The sequence below is a fragment of the Pipra filicauda genome, unplaced genomic scaffold (assembly GCF_003945595.2).
Source record: "Pipra filicauda isolate LSUMZ 115617 unplaced genomic scaffold, ASM394559v2 scaffold210_size2929891_pilon, whole genome shotgun sequence".
In the NCBI taxonomy this organism is placed as follows: domain Eukaryota; kingdom Metazoa; phylum Chordata; class Aves; order Passeriformes; family Pipridae; genus Pipra; species Pipra filicauda.
In genome coordinates, this window is record NW_024104322.1 from 269,505 (window position 1) to 287,634 (window position 18,130).

The window sequence follows — 18,130 nt, forward strand, 5'->3', positions numbered from 1 at the left end:
AGTGCACATATTAGTGGAGAATGAAGATATAAGGCAGCATGCCCTTCTCTGTGGTAAGAGTTGTGCCACATGCTGAGGGAGAGACCTCTAAGACATTTAGGATAACCTGGTGTGCTGCACTGATATGCCTATTGCAGGGGAAATAGGAGAGCGTGGGTTTCACCTGCCATTGATGACTCAGGGCTCTGAGAAGCAATGACTGCCTCTGCTACAGGATCCACAGGGGAAGGCAGCAAAATAACAGCCTAGGCAGCAATCATTACACAAACCCTAAACCCCACACTGTACGTGACTACCCTGTCCGCTCCGGATTATGAGCCAGAAACTCAGTGAAGAAGAGATGGCTCTGTTCTCATGCTCTGACTGCACTTCACTCCTACCAAACAAGTGAAAAAATTGTGATTCTGTGCTCTTGGCTTTGTTATAGTAATCATTCATCTGTTTGAAAACCTTAGAAGTTTTATCATCTGTCACCAGTTTTGAGTCATTGGAGCAAATTAACCGTATTTTGCATGTAATCCATATTTTTCTTCAATGCCTGCAAAAAGCACATGTATCACCTTGTAATCAATTTGGGGATTCTGATGGTGTGAACAGTTGGTCTTTTCCCAGAGCTGAACTGAGTCATATTACTTGCAAAAGAAACAGTCTCTGGTTTCATATTTTCGGAATTGTCACTATAATTGAGTTATTCACAACATACCAGTAATTTGAAAACTTATCTCCACTGCCTATGTTCAGTTCCCTGTTTCTCAATCTGGTAGCACATGGGTAGAGAACTAAAAAGTAATTTTCTAATGCAAAGGTGTTTGCAAAGCAACTAAAAGGTCTTTGAAAGTCATCCATTTTCTGGGTTGCCTACTGGATGTCACCCACATGGCCATAAGTTAACCTTAGTGGCCCAAGTAGCTGGGTTAATGGGTCAGGTCTCTACTTTCTAACTTATGTAATACTGGGAGTCTTCACTTCAGGGTGGAACAGAGGGAAAAAGCACAGAAAAAATGTGGAAATATGTATATTGTGGCAGGCCATGAATATATAAGGTAACATGCAATGTTTGTTGATTCAGGGAGGGCTGCATGGCTATAAATATGACAAGCACCTAATACTTAAAATATAAAATAACTAAATACTACAATATATTACTAAAATACATTACTAAAACATACTACTTACTAAAGTATATTTTTCTTTAAACATATGAATTTTAACTGAAAAGACTAATGCAGAATTTCAGAAACGCAGCCATATGTTTTTCCTCATGCATCTCTGAAAAGATGCACTGACATACCTGAATCACAAGGCTGACTGAGTGACTGATTTCTAGAGTGACCACCTGGGTGCATAAATCTGTAAAACTAACCTTGGTTACCATATTCAGTGGAGTTGTTGCCTCCTGGAGGAGGGGGTAAGGATGGGTAAGGTGATGGGCCAGGACCCAAAGCTGCAATCATCTCCATTACATTTGGCATGATCATCTGGCTTGGACTCATGGTCTTAAATCTTTTTGAGGGAATGCCATCTGGGTCATCTTTGATGTGAATATCTGACTTTATAGGGACCGGCCTCCAACTGCAAGTTGGATCAATGGTAACTTCTTCAAACTCGGAGCTGTAAAATAACGTGAAAAATTTAGCATATGAATTGAATTTTTTGAAATCAATTCTGCTGAAGTTTCCATAAGAAACTGCATGGTCACCAATGTTCTGAAATGCTCTGGTAGAATACAACCTTAAGATCTTTTATTCCTCAAATGTGTGCCGAAAGCAAGTCATAAAAAAGGCAACTGTGAGAGCACATTTCTGTGTTTATCCACACAATGAAATCCAAACATATTGATGTGGTCTGCCACCTGTGAATCAGAGGGACTGCTTGTAAATACAAGAAAGCAGTAAACCTTCCATTCTTGCTCTTCCCTCTGCTTCATTGGTGAGGCTGCCATCAAGAGACAACCCAAACAAGACCTATGAAGTAGATGGAATCTGATTCACTGTATCACCAGCTCCACCAAAGAGCCATGCAATAGAACATTCAAGTTCAATCACCAAGATTTATGTTGGTGTGACTGTCTCAGTACTCATTAACATATCTCCTAGTTGCCTAGTCTTGGATATCAGAAATGAGTAGGATCACTTACTTTTGTATAGCGTTCAGAATACCCCACATATACTGGTCAACCTCCAAGCCCTCCAGAAGAGCAGTTTTACTAAAAACGAAAAAAAAAACCCCAAACCTCAGGTTAGAATATCGCTAGGGATGAAAGAAGGATAGATTAGTGATGAAATTAGCAGGCTGATTATGTAATTTATCATCCAAGAATGATTTTGGGCAAACAATTTTAGTTCTGCGCTTGCATTACCAGGATAATAGTATTTACATCAAACAGATGAGATAAGGAGACATCTACTTGTATGTGTTCACAAGCTGTTCACACTCTGTAAGTAATTTTTCTTAGTGAAATACATTGCAAAGTTAAAGTCTTTTCAAACATAGCAGATCTCTCCTGTGAACATCAGTTAGCACTATTTTTTAAATTACATCTTTCTCTTTTTTTTGAGCTACACAGTACTATGGCTTCAAAGTAACTATGTATTATAGCTGTTTTACTTAAGATTGGCACAGATGGGGACAGAACAAAACAAAACCAGAAATGATTTATTTATGTAGGCACTTAGATCTGAATGCAGGTGCTCATGCTTAGAGAAACAGGACAAAAATTTAGCCTGGATGTATGAACACATGAATTAAGAAAGCAAGACGTCCAATTCTTGTGATATTTTTAGCCAAACTTAGAAGACAGAAAAGGTTTGGGTAGTTCAGAGAAAGCACCTGTATGTTAGGATATGTATCAGTCATGGATAGCCATGGAAACAAGCTCATCTCCAGCCTGTCATGTCCACAGAACTGGAGACTCGTGGAGACCAAGTACAAGCTGTTACAGCTACAGCTGCTCGAGCTAAAGAGCCCTGGCTTCTCAGCTGAGGCTGGCACACACTCCTAACACTGAGGACTGGGCTCAGTAGGTCACAGACACTGAACTGGCCTCCAAACATCCCACAATTTTTTGTGCCCAGTTAAACATAAGGACGGACAGTCTGTAACCACTTCAAAGCTTTTTGTTCCATTTCCTCTGCTTATACCAGCTCTCTGGTCAAAACATAAGGTTGAAATTATGCCAAAGACATGCATCCCTCTTTTCCTTTAAGCGACAATTCCAAACTTCTGTTCTTTGGAAATTTTTTTACCTTTTTTAAAATCAGCCTTATTCTGGAATAGCATCCTTCCTGCTTTCTGCTCTCACTTTAATTTGCACTTGATGTTGATTTTTACCTTGGAGGATCCAAATTAATTTCCTACTTAACTACTGGGAACTGTTCCAGTCTCCAAAATTCCCCTTCTCCTTGAACACTGCCGTTTACTGCATATCTATATGACTCAAAGCTCAGTACCTGAGACAGTTATTTGGCATCCTTACTGAATGTTTAGCTGGATGCTGAACACTATGTACATATTTGAAGTTCAGTAATTTGGGGATTACAAATTAAAATTATACAAAAATAACTCTAGAATAGACTATCCTTTCTTTTGCCATGGCATGTTGTTGTCTAGTAGTTGCTTATACTTCATAATCTAGGAGAAGACAAACTTGTAGTTCATTTGTTTATGTAGGTATCTGCCTTACCAATGTAAATATTTGAGCCTCTTTTGAACTCTACACAACCCATTGACAGCCTGTAATGAGAGCCTGCAGGTTACATATTTTGTGAGAAAATATTTCATTATCTCTTTTTAAATTTCTAATAATCAAGGGTGGTGAAATATTGCAAAAATTCTCATTGGATTTGATGCTCTTAAGTAAATGTGGCATATACACCTTATTTCCTAGCACTTCCTTTTTTCCCCTTCTTGACTTCTAAAATTATCTGAATTTGGTCAAATTGTGTACAACTGCATTTCATGAAGTATGGTTGCACTTACTTGCATACTGGACACCTCCAAGTTCCTCTTTCACAGTTCAGTTGCAAGTAAGATTCCAGATCAAAGCACTAGGTAGCAGAAAGTAACAAGGAGAAAAACAAACAAAACAAAACAAAAGGAAATAAAGGGAGAATACTGTATTAAATGAATCAGTTAGACAAAAGCAAAACTGACATGAAAACTAAACCAGATAGCTTACTTTCTTCCTCTACACTAAACATATAAATACAGTTAATTATTTAGGCTGCCAAATATAAATGCCATTTCATCAGGCACTCTCACATGATAACCGAGCTAAAGGTACTGTAACAACATGTGGCTCAGGGAATACTGCCAGGCCACTGGCACCTACTCACTTGTACATGCTTGCAATCGTGACCCCTTGCTGGGAGCTGAATCCGCCGGAATGTGATTGGACACTTCAGAGACACTTTAATAGCAGTTTGCTCTACTCCATCTTCCCCATTTAGTGTTGCGTTGCCAGAGGAAGCTGCCACGCTACTGAAGTTCCTCTTTACTGTTTAGGAAGAAGGGTATTTGTATGTGTGAGAAAGCACAAGCACACTGTAAATTCTAACATACAAATCTGAAAGACCAACATTTCAACATTTAAGGGTCAATTTAATGAACAATTTATTGACAGAGCTGTCTTCTGTGTAATTTAGAACTTTCTCCTGAACAGACACGTCATCACACACATGCATATCAGCTATAGCCTCAAATAAATAAAGTGCCACACAAGCACTAAAAGCAGCCCTAAAATAGAAAAAGAATAAATCTGTCTTTTAGGTAGGTAAAAACAAATATGGGGGAAAAGCAGAGATTCTCCTGGAATAGGAACTAAGCTTGTGTTCTTGGAACTTTGCTACCCCCACCCAAATAGCCCTTAACATTTGAGGATACCAAGGATGTCATCTACCCACATCGTGTTTTGGAAATTCTAGACAATTACAGCTTAAGGTTATCAATAAACAAGTAAATCTTGCATAGACACAGCTTATCACAACTGAACACAGACATTTTACAAAGTCATCACCCACACAAAATGCAAACTCACTCTTGGTGATACAATGTTCTGCTGGGAGGAGGCGTTTCTTTAGTAGACCTTGAAGTACAGAGCGAACTGATGGCCGGTGTACCAACTGCAACACGAACAAGTGTGACTGCAAGAAAAGACATTCTGTTAGGAAAAGAACCAAACACACATGTTAAACACACTCCTGAACAGAGCTGCACTCTTCCCTTGGACACTTGGCTTTCGTGAGAGCTTAAATATGAAAGCTGGTTCTGCTCCTCTGCGCACACGCGCTCCCTTATGGATACTCTGCACGCTGTGCAGGACGTTGCCCCATGCTTAGGGTATACAAGGGCTTTAAAAAAGTAAAGATTTTCTGCATTTTCTCCCTCCGTAATATTCAGAGTACATAGGGCTGACATATTAATCTCTGACATCAGGGTTTATTTTAAAACCCTGGATTGTTTGACACAGTCTAGCCTACCTGTCTGCCCTCAGACTACGTTGGAAGTTACGAAAACGATCTGCGACTGATGTGCCTGGAATCAACTGAATCTTCTTCCCCAACACAGAGCTCGTTGTGGATTCACAGGATGCTGCTCCTGCTCTCAGCCATCAGATAAATGATATTATGCAGGGAAACATCAGTGTGAAGTAAAGCAAAATGAGTGGATGGCTTATTGTCAACGTGCCTCACACAGTGACCTTGTGAGAGCTTGCAGCTTGCTTTATTGTCAGTGACATGAGGACAGTCAAAGGCTCAGACTGGATGTGCAGAACAGTCTACATTAAAAATACAGTACTCATCCCCAAGGGTAACTAATCCATGGAAAAGGAGAAAGGGGAAAGCTGAATGGTCTAGAGAGTGCATCATGGAATATGAGTTTTTAATCTAAAAAGGTATTTGAAAAATCATCACCAACACCAACAATTATGATGTTGATCTTTTCATGACAAATCTAACACAGTTTAATACATTAAGTTAATGAAATTAGTACCATCAACAGTCTTCATCCCAGTAATCTACTTCTACACTAATACACTTTAGCCACCTTGTTACATAGCACACAGTAAACGGTAGGAGATCAAACTCCCTTCCTCCCCAAAACCATGAACATTGTCAGAGACACTGGAAGGACACCACTACATTCTCCAATAATTAAGCAGCAAAAATTTCCATATTAGCACTCTGACTGTTTCAACATCATTAAATAAGAACCTTACCAGAAAAAGATATGGTAAAAAATGAGAGTAAGGCTCCTTCAGCTAAGGCAACATTTGCAAACTGTTCTAAATAGCAAACTCAGCATCAGCAGCTGCAGCCGTGAGCTCAGGGTACTTACGCAACAACATGCTGTGACTGTAATTTGAATCGTGTTTCTTCCTGGCTGGCAGACGTGCTTTAGGTGCAGAGGTTTATGAGATGTCTTGTTGTCACCACGTTCGATGGTAAGTGGGGTTGCATTAACGCTGACCTGGACTGAAGCTGGCCAGTTTGTGTTCATTTGTCTGTCTTCATGGTGATAGCACTTGAACTGCAACTCCAAGTCAGACCTGTACAACAACCAATAAATCTTCCTTTAACTTTGCTTTCACATTGCAGAGGGAGGTCGTTTTGATGCTGGGAACGTTCTTTCTTTCCCAATCAGATTATTTTTCTACAACTACTGCCAATAAGGAGATAACATGCTTTCTTCATAAAAGCCCTTAACAGAAGCAAGTCATGATGAATTAATGATGGAAGCATGCCCCAAAGTTGTTCATATTTTACACTTATAAAGGACTTTCCAAAGAAACATCTCAAACCTCCTTGCAAACCTAGATCATGGAGTGATTCTGCAGAAAGAAGAATGTCAACATCATGTATGTCCTTTGTGTGTTAAGAACAAGAAAACAGTATGCAGCAGTGGAGTGTGCTGGAAAACTGGATTCTTCACTACCTCAGAATTTAAAAGAGCATTTGAATGAATGCTTGACAGACAAAATACAAGTACAGCTAATCCTGACTTAAAAAAGGTAAATCAACCAAACTAAAATGACCCCTGTATCTCACTCCTCACTGAAACTGCAGTTTCTGTGATTCCAAATTAACACAGCTGTGGATTAAATCTACCCAATTTAGACCTTATTTCAGGGCATGAATTCCTCCCACCTCTCCAATAATAATTTCCACACACTATTTAGCTCCTCAGAAATTAGTTCTGTAATGCCTCCAAAAAAGGAAGAGGCTGAGATTACGTTAATCACAAATTAAGTGGGTACAGACTATGACTTCAGTTTCATAAAAGGATGTTAACCTTGTGTTAGGAATGAGTAATTTAAATAAGAAATCTAAAAGAACATGGAAAACTGAACTAAAATGTCAGGATTCTGCGGTTCATGACAGCAAAGGACAGCTGAAAGTTTATCATTCACACTTGAAAATCTGTGTGCTTATTTCTTCATGTTTCCTGAAAGAATATATCTTTGTAAGATCCAAGAGGAACAGATCATTCAGGAGATCATCACCTTAACTGCCATTTTCCTTACCAAGATTTCAATCTGACTCAACATAATCTTTTATGGATTTCAAAACATCAAGATTTAGCACTGGACACAAACATGTTTTTTTTTAAAAAGAAATTTAGGGAATACAAATTACCTGACCTTTCAACATAATCCATCCGTATGAAGCCTTTTCAGGCTTTCTTTCAATATTTTATTAACCATTTTTTGAAAGCTTTCTCTGCAAGTTCCACTCAGATTCTCACCTCACAAGAACACACCACAGCCATCCAAACTTGGAGGAAAGCAAGGCTTGGTACCTCTGACATCAAACCCAAGCCGACTGGGTGAGCAGGCCTGCTCAATGTCGCAGAGCAGTGACAGGGCTCGGGAGACCCTCGTGTTCTTAGCACGCAGTGTCTCCACCACGGGACGTTATTCATAAGCGAGCAGTGTGAAGGCTGAACCAGCTTCAAGGAGACATTTTCCCTGCCTTCAACCTTTCTGTTTCTCGTAACCATGACAAGTTCCCAGTGGGGAGAGAAATAGTTGCATTGCTATTCATTATGTGTGTACACGTGAGAGGTTTTGCCGAATATTTTAACTGGCAGAAAAACATTGAGAATTGGCTCGATTCCACCATTCTCTATAAAAACCGAAATCCATCCACACATGTGACTAATTCATTTTTCTGGCATCCATCCAGCCCCCAGTTAAATGTGGAATGACTTCATTACAGGACCATCCGTTCTCCCCACTATTAACAAGCTTTTCAAAACAGCAGACCTGAGCACAGTTTACCTATGAGTCTTCATTAAAATAAGTTTAAATAAAGGCTATGTGTTTGGTGAGCGAAAGAAGAAAGAAAGAAGAGATATTAAGAAACAGCCTCATGCCTCAGTGCAGCACTATAAATCTACTGAATGAGCCAGCACAATCCCCAGTAGTGATTACTTATTAATAAGAACTGGCAAATAACTGCCAAAACTCCCTCTGCTGCGAGTACTCCACGATAATGAAATGCAAGCAAGCAATAACTGACCTTAAAGTTAGGTGTTAATTATTGGATGTGGTCTGCCTGCAATCTCCCTTCCTCCCAACCCCCAGGCTACCTCAGGGCAGAGGGGGTACCAAGGCACAAGGACTCCTGCACTCTGCATCAAGCCTCAGCTTTAGAGCCAGAATCTGTCCCTGGGGCAGGGAAGTGAGTGCACCTCTCTGCCCACCTCTGCCCTCCACACCATGAGAACAGAAGTCTCAAGTGGATTCCAGTCAGTGGGAAGAAGATTCTCACAGGGAAATAACTTCCATGAAAGATCCCAAGCAACTAACCAGCCTCCACAGTGCACAGAGAAAGGCTCAAACAATGTAACCATCAGGCAGGATAAATACTGAGATACTTTCTGAGAAAAACAGAACGAGGAGACACAATTATTCTGTAGTATTTTAAAATATATAGATTAAAAAAAATTAAGGCTCTGATTGTCATTTGATCTAAGGCACTTCCATGAGCATGGAGGAACCAAAACATAACCTGGAATCATTTACACAGATCTACATTAAATGCAGTAAAGTACCACCAAGGAAAACTATTCTTCTGTGCTGAAAATAAGAACTCACTGTAACTGAAAACCAGAAGCCTTTTTATGTGGAAAGCTATGTTCTGATATTTCTGAGCTGTTCTTACCTGTGGAGTAAGAAAATAGGGGGAATTTAGGAATAGGGGGAATTAGGTCCTTCATTAGTGGGTTATTTTTCATTATCAGATAGTTTGCACCATTTAATTTAAGCATAAGCTGTAAGAGCCCTGCATAGCTACTCCTGCAATTAACATTTCAGAGGCCACAAAGCACCTTCAGAGACTCTGAAATGGAAGTTCATACTCGTGTGGGTCGGGTCACGTACACTGTGCTCCTGTTCCGCACAGATCAGAAAGGATGGAACAGCTGTAGTGATTTTTTTGGACACTGAATGCTACGTGCTACCAGCAAGGAGATACAATATATATTATGAAGCATTTCAGAATGTGTTGTCTCTGCAAAATGACAGGTGAAAGTACCGGGGAGTCAAAAGGACATCCTCCCCATCCAATCTACAACTTTTGAAGCAAAATTCATGGCAAACCTCCATGGCCCTGAAATTCATGGCCACTCCTCCACCACAGGATGCAAGACTTCTTTGCAGCAAGGCTGAGCTTACCTCCACATCAGCGTCTGATGGACAGTCGGCCGTAAGTGAAAGACGTGGTTACTGACTGCCAGGTTGTGTTCCAGCCGGAAGGGCTCCAGGACAACCCCGTCTCTCACAGGAAACGTCAGACGCAGCTCATCGTTGTGGTTGGCTGGGATCGAAGAGGGAGAGAAAGCGTGAACTTTCCCTTTAGCATCTGCAGTGCAATAATAATGTGTATATTTATACAGAATAGTGACAATTTGCACAGTGATCTGCTACTGGGTCTAACTTAGCAGGCTTACACGCACAAAAAAGAAAATCACAAGTGACTACGTCATCTAAGTGATGCAAGTGACAAGGCTCAAACTCATGACAATGGCAAAGCAGTCTTCTATTCTCCCATGCTTCACATTAGGACCTTAGCATTCCAGCCACAAACCAGGCACGGCAAGAATTCTTGGTTTTTATTACAGGATAGGTTCTGTGTCCAGGCTAACTCTGTTGGCAGAAGACTGACAACAAATCTCTTTATTATGTCAAACTGTGATAATGCTTGTTTTCCCTGCTTTGAACTGGAATCAACATTACCCAATTTGTTTCAACAGTTTCATCATCTGAAAGTATCTGATGACCAAAGACACTGTATTCAATTACTACCTGAGCCCATAAAGGAGGTTTTGTGGTAACTTACAGCTGATCTGTGAAGTCCAAATGGCTTTAAATGCTGTGTTCTTGCCCAAATAATACTGCAGGCCACCTTCTTCTACTTGATTTTTCAGCTATCCTGAACTCCAAACAGAGCTGCAAAGTGCTAATGCAGCAGCAGTTATTTTACAGAAAACATAAAGGTTTTCACAGCTCCCTAGTAAATGATATCCCCTGTTGTTCATCAGTCACTTCAAAACCTCAAACATCTCGTGCTAGCATCTAGTCAGAGAGATCTTGTTATTCCTGCCCTGTTCCCAGCCAAATGTAGCTGTGATGCTGAGTGGCTTTGAAAAGAACATATATCAATTTTTGGCATACTACTGAATATTCTTAAGAAGCCTGCACGGATTACAATAGAGACACCGCTATAAATATTCACATTTTACACTATTCTGCAGTGTTGTTCAATGAATGGCTTTGCCCTTGAACAAAACAGACCACAATGAAAGTTCATACAATAAACAAAGCACTCATAGCACAACCTGAAAACAACTGTTTTACCCTCAAAAAGTGTATCAAAGGAGTACTTCAGGAGCAAAACCCTTACAAATTTGACCTAGAAGAACTTTTCTGATATTCTGTTTTAGGAGGGGATGGCAATCTTTCTCTTTTCTGTCCCCTGGCTCTAGTGAGCCTACACCGCACGTGCCACCTATTATAACTTACAACTTGAGCCTCTCCCAGAGTAGCAATCAGAGTTAGTTTCCAGACTCTGAAGGGTATGGGGCAGAGAACAGAGGAACAATAAATGACTGTGGGGGCATTCTGTTTGCTACTCACTTGGAGGCGGTGGTAAAGCATTGATATTTGGTTTAATATCAGGTGGGAATGGTGGTTTGACATCCTGGTTAGGTGACAGGTATGGAGGAATATTGCTCCCTGGTGTCATAGGTGGTGTGGGGTTTCCTGGAACAGGTGAATGAGGGTAATTTGCCACAGGTACAGGCCTTGATGGCTAGAAAATAAATAACATCACATTGTTATTGCAGTCTTAAAATAAGAACAATAAGCCTTGTGAGCAGCACTGTTATCAAACAGCAAAGACTACAAACAAGGGAGGGAGGCCCCTCTGTTTCTGGACAAGAAACCACAGGATGTCCCATGAGGCCTTCAGGGAAGAGGCCCATTAGGAGAGCAAAGCAGGAACTGAAACTAGCAGACCAGCCAGCTTAACTCAGGCAGTGACCAGATATAAGAAAGGCTGCCAAAAGCCTTTCTGCATTCATCTGAACACTCCCTTTCCAAAACCAACCAGCTTCAGTTTTTCCACACCACCACAGCCCACCCAGCCCTTTATATGTCTTTGCCTTCCTCCCAAAATAGCCCCAGGGCACAAAAGCCTACACAAAAAACAAAATCCAAAGACACACAATTAGACAGTCTGTGTCCCTTTTACTTCCATCTATCCTTTCTTCCACCCCTGTCCAAGTCATCTATTCAGAATAAAAGCTCTGGGGGTCAGGGGATGTTTTTTATTCTGCGTACCTACAATTTGACTCTGTCCCTAGTCTGTTGCTGGATAAGAGAAACTAATAGAAAAAGGATAATTAAATATAAATAGTAGCTACATATTAAAACACTGTTGGATTTGTTTCTTGTAATTAAGGGGGTGGTTGCAGTTAACAGAATAAACCAATAACCCTGATGTGAAGAAAGCTGACATTAAACAAAACTGCAGCTGCATGGCACTCTCCTGTAATAGTTCATGTACCATAAGCAGAAACACATAAGAGTGTCAGAAGATGAAAACCTTTACAGACAGCCAAAGCATCCTGACTTCAAATATGACTCTGTAACTAAGTGCTGCTCTGCTAGACTAGGATACTTGAAAGTACTTAAGAAGAAAGGCGCCTTCTAAAATCTTAAGCATTTAAATTCCCAGCCATCTTTGTTTTTTTCCTTTAACACATACAGTTACTATCTCCACAATCACTACAATTTAAATGTTCAGGTTCTGTCTGTGGCAAACTGGAATTTTCCCCCGCCCAGGATAATCTCCCTTATTAAAAAGAGCTCTTTTTCCCTAACTGTTTCCAGAGCAGTTGATATTTGAATACAAAATAGGGGATACACTGGAAAGACAACAGATTCTCTGTTAAAACTATCCTGTAAATCAAAAAACTTAAACCCATCTAATATAAACACAGATAAAATGTATTTAAAAATCTGCCACTTATAAACTTCAGAGATCTTCTGCTGTTATTTTAATGTGACTGCACTGGAATTATAGTATAGAGGATCTGTCTCCTGCTTGTGTTCTTCCTGGCAGTGTGCTGCAAAAGCTTCCATGATGCAACAGGCATTCCTTTGGGTACCACAGTGGACAGTGTGGATGCACACAGAACAGATGCTCTCCGGAAAACGGTTTTGCTTTTTTTTTTTCAATGGTGTTTTCTTTGTGAATCACACCAAACTATTCCAAATCAACACCAATCTGCAACTTAGATTCTTCCAGTCTACATTCAAAATCAGAATGTAGTACAAATACTTCAACAGCTAATGCTTTAAGCAGGTCAGAACATCAATGGTCCTCCCCATTTTATACTCACTGGAGTACCTGTGTGCAACAGATCACCTTTGTGTGCATTTCAAAGGCAGCAAACCTCAGCAGGCCCTCAGTACAACCTTAGTTTGGAGAATACTCAGTGCTCAAGATGTATCCACAAACCGGTTTTAGGCAACATTTAAAGAATTCTAGTTCTTGCCCAAAACAAGCAGCACAGAGGGAAAAGACTGAGGAAAAAAGGAGGAAGAGGTCGGAGAAAGTAACAGAAACTTCAGTTCAAAGATGAAATCTACAACTGGAACAGCTTTTAAGTTTGGCCCGGCTTAATCCAGCAGCGACCACTGTAGGTCCAAAACCGGATTGCTGCAATGTGATACATGTTTATTACAAATTTTCAAAGCTGTATTCTTGCAGGGTACCACGAATAGGTAAAAATATTACACCTGAATCCCACTAGGTACTTTTTTTTAACAAGCTATTTTTGAAGTAAAACCAGTGTTTTCTTGTAAAACCCTCTAATGAGCTGCAGCAACATTCAATTTTCTTTATGAACTGCTCTGAAGTCGCAGTGCAACTTGGCTGATTGACTTGATTCTGTGACAGCCAAAACATTAGTGAAAACACTGTGGTTTTTTTCTCTTTCCTTTAATTGCGTAAAAGCGGTATCTATGAAGTCATTAATGTGACTTCATTCAACAAACATCCACCAGAACGCAACAAGATAATCTAAGAATTCTTACCTTGTAATACTGCCCCATGTTGACTGTTGGAGGAGGGTACTGCCCTGTGTTTTGCTGGCTTGGCATCCTCTGTCCAGGATAGTTGGGAGATGTAAGGGGTCTTGGAGGGTTGGGAGTGGGGTACTGACCAGGCTGGTTTGGAAACTGGCTATTTGGTCCATATTGCTGGTTTCCATAATTCGGCTATTTCATGACAGGGATAAAAGAAGACAAAAACATGTTTTATGCAAGCAGTTTTCTTGTACTGATGCCTACATTCATTAGTGGAATCAAAACAAACGAAAACCTCAATACTCCTCAAAAGCATAAAAACCTCGCAAACCAAAGTGGGGTAAGAACAACCATGTACTTTAACACACACACACACACACACACACACACACACACACACACACACACACACACACACACACACACACTCAGCCTTGCAGTGCTGTCAAAGGGCACTGTGTTTGAAGAAACCAGAATTACAACCAGATGGAATGTTCACAAAATTTCTGTGTTTCTGCTACCACCCCCAAGCCTGGGACTCCTTTTCCAGATGTAGAATGGAAGCACAAAAATAAAAAGTAACAAAAAAAAAAAAAATTCTCAAACAGTCAAGAGAATAGAAGCTGTGTTGCCCACGTCTGTCTTTTCAACCCAACTGCTATGCTGGCGTCGTGCTAGAGTATTTAGCAACACCTTAAAAACTAAAGAGAATTTATTACTAGTCATAAACACTTTTCTAGTGCTAGCTAGGACTGTGCTGTGCTTTTGGAATCAAAGTCATGAAAACTGGAACTTTAAAGGTAATAAAATGTTAATTAGAAAAATTAACTTATTGATAAGAATTTTCCATAAATGAAGCTTTCAAAAACCAATAGGCAAATATCAACTGCAAAATTCCAGGCCAGCAAGCATGTAACATTTATGGATGGCATGGTTCAGAACTGACTCGTTGGAAACATGATCATATTCACTTACAATGAAAAACCTGCTTCTGAAGCAGCAAAAAGAGATTTAAAGTCATCCTTAAAGTATTAAATCTGAAGACAAAAATTATCAGAACAAGCCACATCCTGTGTTTTCTTAACTTAGTTGTGAATAAATGGCAGTATCTACAGAGTGAAAAGCCTTCCCAGAGTAGCAACTCCTGCAAAAGTACATCCCTTTTTTATTTCTGAATAAATTTTTAATTAGAAAAAAGTAGTTTGCAGATCAGGAAAGAAATGTAGCTCAGTAAGAAATCTTTTCTATATTTTCTGTATGCCATGGTACTCTTTGCTGTTGTGTTTTCTGTAAACTCTTACTACCATAATTATTGTCAGCGCAATATCACAATATTCAAAGCTCTACACCTGTTGCTGAAGTCTCAGTTGAATATAGAATTTCACAGGAAATGATCTCTGAAGTTACTAAGTGGTGGCTAGATTTATATAAACATGTAGGCGTACACAGATGCTGAGAGCTGCTGGGATTCTCAAAAACATCTACTGCCTGATTCACACTGATTTGAAGAGTAAAACACATTGGTGCTTTTTAATTTCAAAAGCTTGTTTGTCTACATCTTTGGTTGTCTAAATTTCTTTAAAATTTTGACCCTAAGTGTTTTGCCCAAGGTCATATTACAAGTCAATTATAATGTAATTTTGCCTACAAAGTTATGCAGATCTCCTGCAAGAGCACAGGAACTTATCACACTCCAAATAAACTTGCATTAGACAAATGCTGACAAACAGGGATTTGAGTTCAACATTATTTATATTCATCTCAGTGACCATGAAAATCAACACTCAAGAAGTTTAGAAAGCAATTGGTCTTTAAAATAAATGTTATTACTATTAATAAATAAATGAAACTTTCCTGAAGTTGCTAAGGTCTCAAACGTGTGGGAACTTGTAATATGAAGGAAAAAAAAAGAAGAACAAAAAAGAAAAGAAAAAAAAGAAAAGATTTCAAAGGCAGCCAGGCAAGGTAGAAAGGAAAAGATCGTGCTTATACAATGTCTGTCCTGTTATTTCTTTAGAAAAATAAAACCATCCAAGAAAACACAGATCACATGTTGGGCTCAAATGAAGTATTTCACCTTCAGTGTCCTTTTTAAGTTGTCATATTAAATGAATCCACTTTTGTGATGGAAGTCTGTTTAAGGTCTGTGAAGGCACCACGAGAATCTTATAGAGACATTTTGAGCGCTCAGCTGGTTTGGGGCCTTTCTTGAGTTGACTGTCATCTTGACTAACATAGCTAGGGCCAACCTGAATACTTTAGAAGCTAAAAAGGAAGAGTTGCTGCTGCTTACATTTCAATGGCTGCACTCCTACCAAGGCTGGAACAAAGATGCACCTATCTTAAAGGGATGTGTACCACACATTACCCACGTGTTGCAATTTCAGTCAAAATAACAGTGTACACAAAATACAATTTATTTTATTACCTCTCCCGGGTAGGGTCTCTTTATGCCCTGTATAGGCAAAGACTGGGGGCGAGGGCCTGGGTAGGCTTGCTGAGGCATCCTCTGCCCATGGGTGCTGAAGGGACTCATTCCAGGAGGCCGAGGCTGGTTCATGCCCATGGGTGGCCCGCTCATGCTGGAAGGTGTCATTCCAGCTCCCATGCTTGCTGGGTTCATGTTGCCTGGCATAGAAGCAGGACCACGAGGACCAGGCTGGTTCATAAACTGGTTGTTGTAAGCCTGAGTTGGACCCATCTGGAAAGAGGAACAAACCTTCAACGGAAGAAGAAGAAAAAAAAAAAAAGAATAAAATGCGACATGCATTTATAAAATGGGAAGAGGGAGCTGAACATGCTTTTGGGGGAGGGAAGAAGGCAAGGATTTATGTCGCATTTTCTTTCAATGTTCTCCAGCATTTGACAGGCAGTGATGTTATTTATAATAAAAATTCAACTGGAATTGTAGAAGACAGACGTAAGTCTAAAGTGAGAAATTAAATCTTTTCAATTGGTTTGTCTAGTACTGCAAGGTAACAGTTTAGGAAGTTGGCTGTGTAAATACAGCATAACACTACAGTTTCTAAGACACTGTGCTTCACATCACCTGGCACATGGACCCATATACTTCAGAACTCAGAGAGGTAAAAAAGCTAAGGAGGAAAAAACCTGAATTGATCCAACCTTTGTTTATTTTAAGAAAAAATTGGTTACATGACATGCTAGAAGTTATCACCAGAAACCCATGTCTTGCATAGTTGCTCTTACAGACAATATTATTATAAGCAAACCTCTCTTCTACTGTTGTTTTCTTGTTTGAAGGGAAAAAAACCCCAATCAAACAACTGTAGTCAGCAAAATAAACAATTATCCAAGCATTACAAAACCTATTTCAAGATTCTTGAACATTTCACTAGGTTCTCAAATTTAGAGGGCTGGCAAAGGCAGCAATAATATATCATGTCAGATGCAGCTGTAATTTTGGGTAATCTTCAATTTTTTTTTAAGGGGGAACCCCTAAACTACAAAATACAGTTGGCAAGATCGATCACGAAAAACACAGGACACTGACTCATACCTACATACACACATTCCAGCAGTTTCTCATAAGCATTTATAACCATGCTCATGCACAAAAAAATAAAAATAGAGTAGGCACCCTAACAAACACGACAGTAAGAAGGACAGCCCAATTCCCTGTAACGGTCCAGATCAGGCAGGTATGAAAACATAAGGGTTACTCTCTTACCGGTCCATACTGGTTCATGTCCTTATTCTGTGTTTCCTGAAGGGCTGCCACAGTGGCCGTGGCTGTAGCTGTTGCTGTAGCAGCTGCAGCTGCAACTGCAGCAGCGGCAGCGGCTGCAGCTGGCTGGGTGAAATCAGCTGGTGGCCTCGTGTGGGGGGGGATCCCCATTCCTGCAGGGGTATTTGGGCCTCCAGGGTAACTAACAGGGAAGAAAAGAAAAAAAACGGAAAGAAAGAAAGAAAGACAGAATTAAGATGTGCCGGTGGATTTTGTTTTGAATGGTGGTGTGGTCCTCATCTGGAACTGCTCCAAAACCACCTATGAATGACTAATGAAAGCCAGCAGGAGAGGTAACTAGGTGAGTACAGGAGACACAAGTGTTGTCCAGGTGCACCAGTCATAGGGGCTGCCACTGGAATTGCAAGGCACTGCCATCAGTTGTTTCGGGGGCAGTGAACTGCTTCACAGCTCCATAGCTTACTGCAAAGTAGAACTGAACTCCTGAAAATTAATGCTCCATTTCCCAATAGTGTAGGGGCAGATTTCAGAGCAGCATGAACAGAGAGCTCCCTACACTACAGCACGTTCATCTGCCTCAGTGGTGAATTATGGCAAGTGTTCTCAATATAGCAAAAGCATTTCTCCCTGAACCTTAGCAGAAAGGCCAGGAGAGACCCAACACAATCAACTCTGCTGGATCCCACACAATGTATTTCACAATTCCTACCCATCTCCTCTATTGATCATAAGATAAACTAAGCTAAACCATGCATTTCCCACTCCAAGATATCAAATATCTTTATAAATATGGGTCAGTATACTGTGCCCATTTTAGAGATGTTAAT

At 40.1% G+C, this 18,130-nt stretch overlaps 1 protein-coding gene across 9 annotated transcripts in view; it reads right to left on the reverse strand.

Moving 5' to 3' along the window:
• Positions 1-18,130, reverse strand: part of ZMIZ1 (zinc finger MIZ-type containing 1) — a 348,247-nt gene that overhangs the window by 15,491 nt on the left and 314,626 nt on the right. For 6 of the 9 annotated variants that reach the window (XM_039380995.1, XM_039380993.1, XM_039380996.1 and 3 more), the window contains 11 exons: positions 17,286-17,484; positions 16,023-16,313; positions 13,604-13,786; positions 11,138-11,312; positions 9,677-9,863; positions 6,337-6,547; positions 5,036-5,141; positions 4,335-4,495; positions 3,979-4,046; positions 2,138-2,206; positions 1,364-1,611 (listed from right to left, as the gene is read on the reverse strand). In XM_039380995.1, coding sequence (XP_039236929.1) covers positions 1,364-1,611; positions 2,138-2,206; positions 3,979-4,046; positions 4,335-4,495; positions 5,036-5,141; positions 6,337-6,547; positions 9,677-9,863; positions 11,138-11,312; positions 13,604-13,786; positions 16,023-16,313; positions 17,286-17,484 — 1,898 coding nt within the window. The remainder of the gene's footprint in view (positions 1-1,363; positions 1,612-2,137; positions 2,207-3,978; positions 4,047-4,334; positions 4,496-5,035; positions 5,142-6,336; positions 6,548-9,676; positions 9,864-11,137; positions 11,313-13,603; positions 13,787-16,022; positions 16,314-17,285; positions 17,485-18,130) is intronic. The other 3 variants (XM_027720707.2, XM_039380994.1, XM_027720705.2) reach the window with 3 other exon arrangements.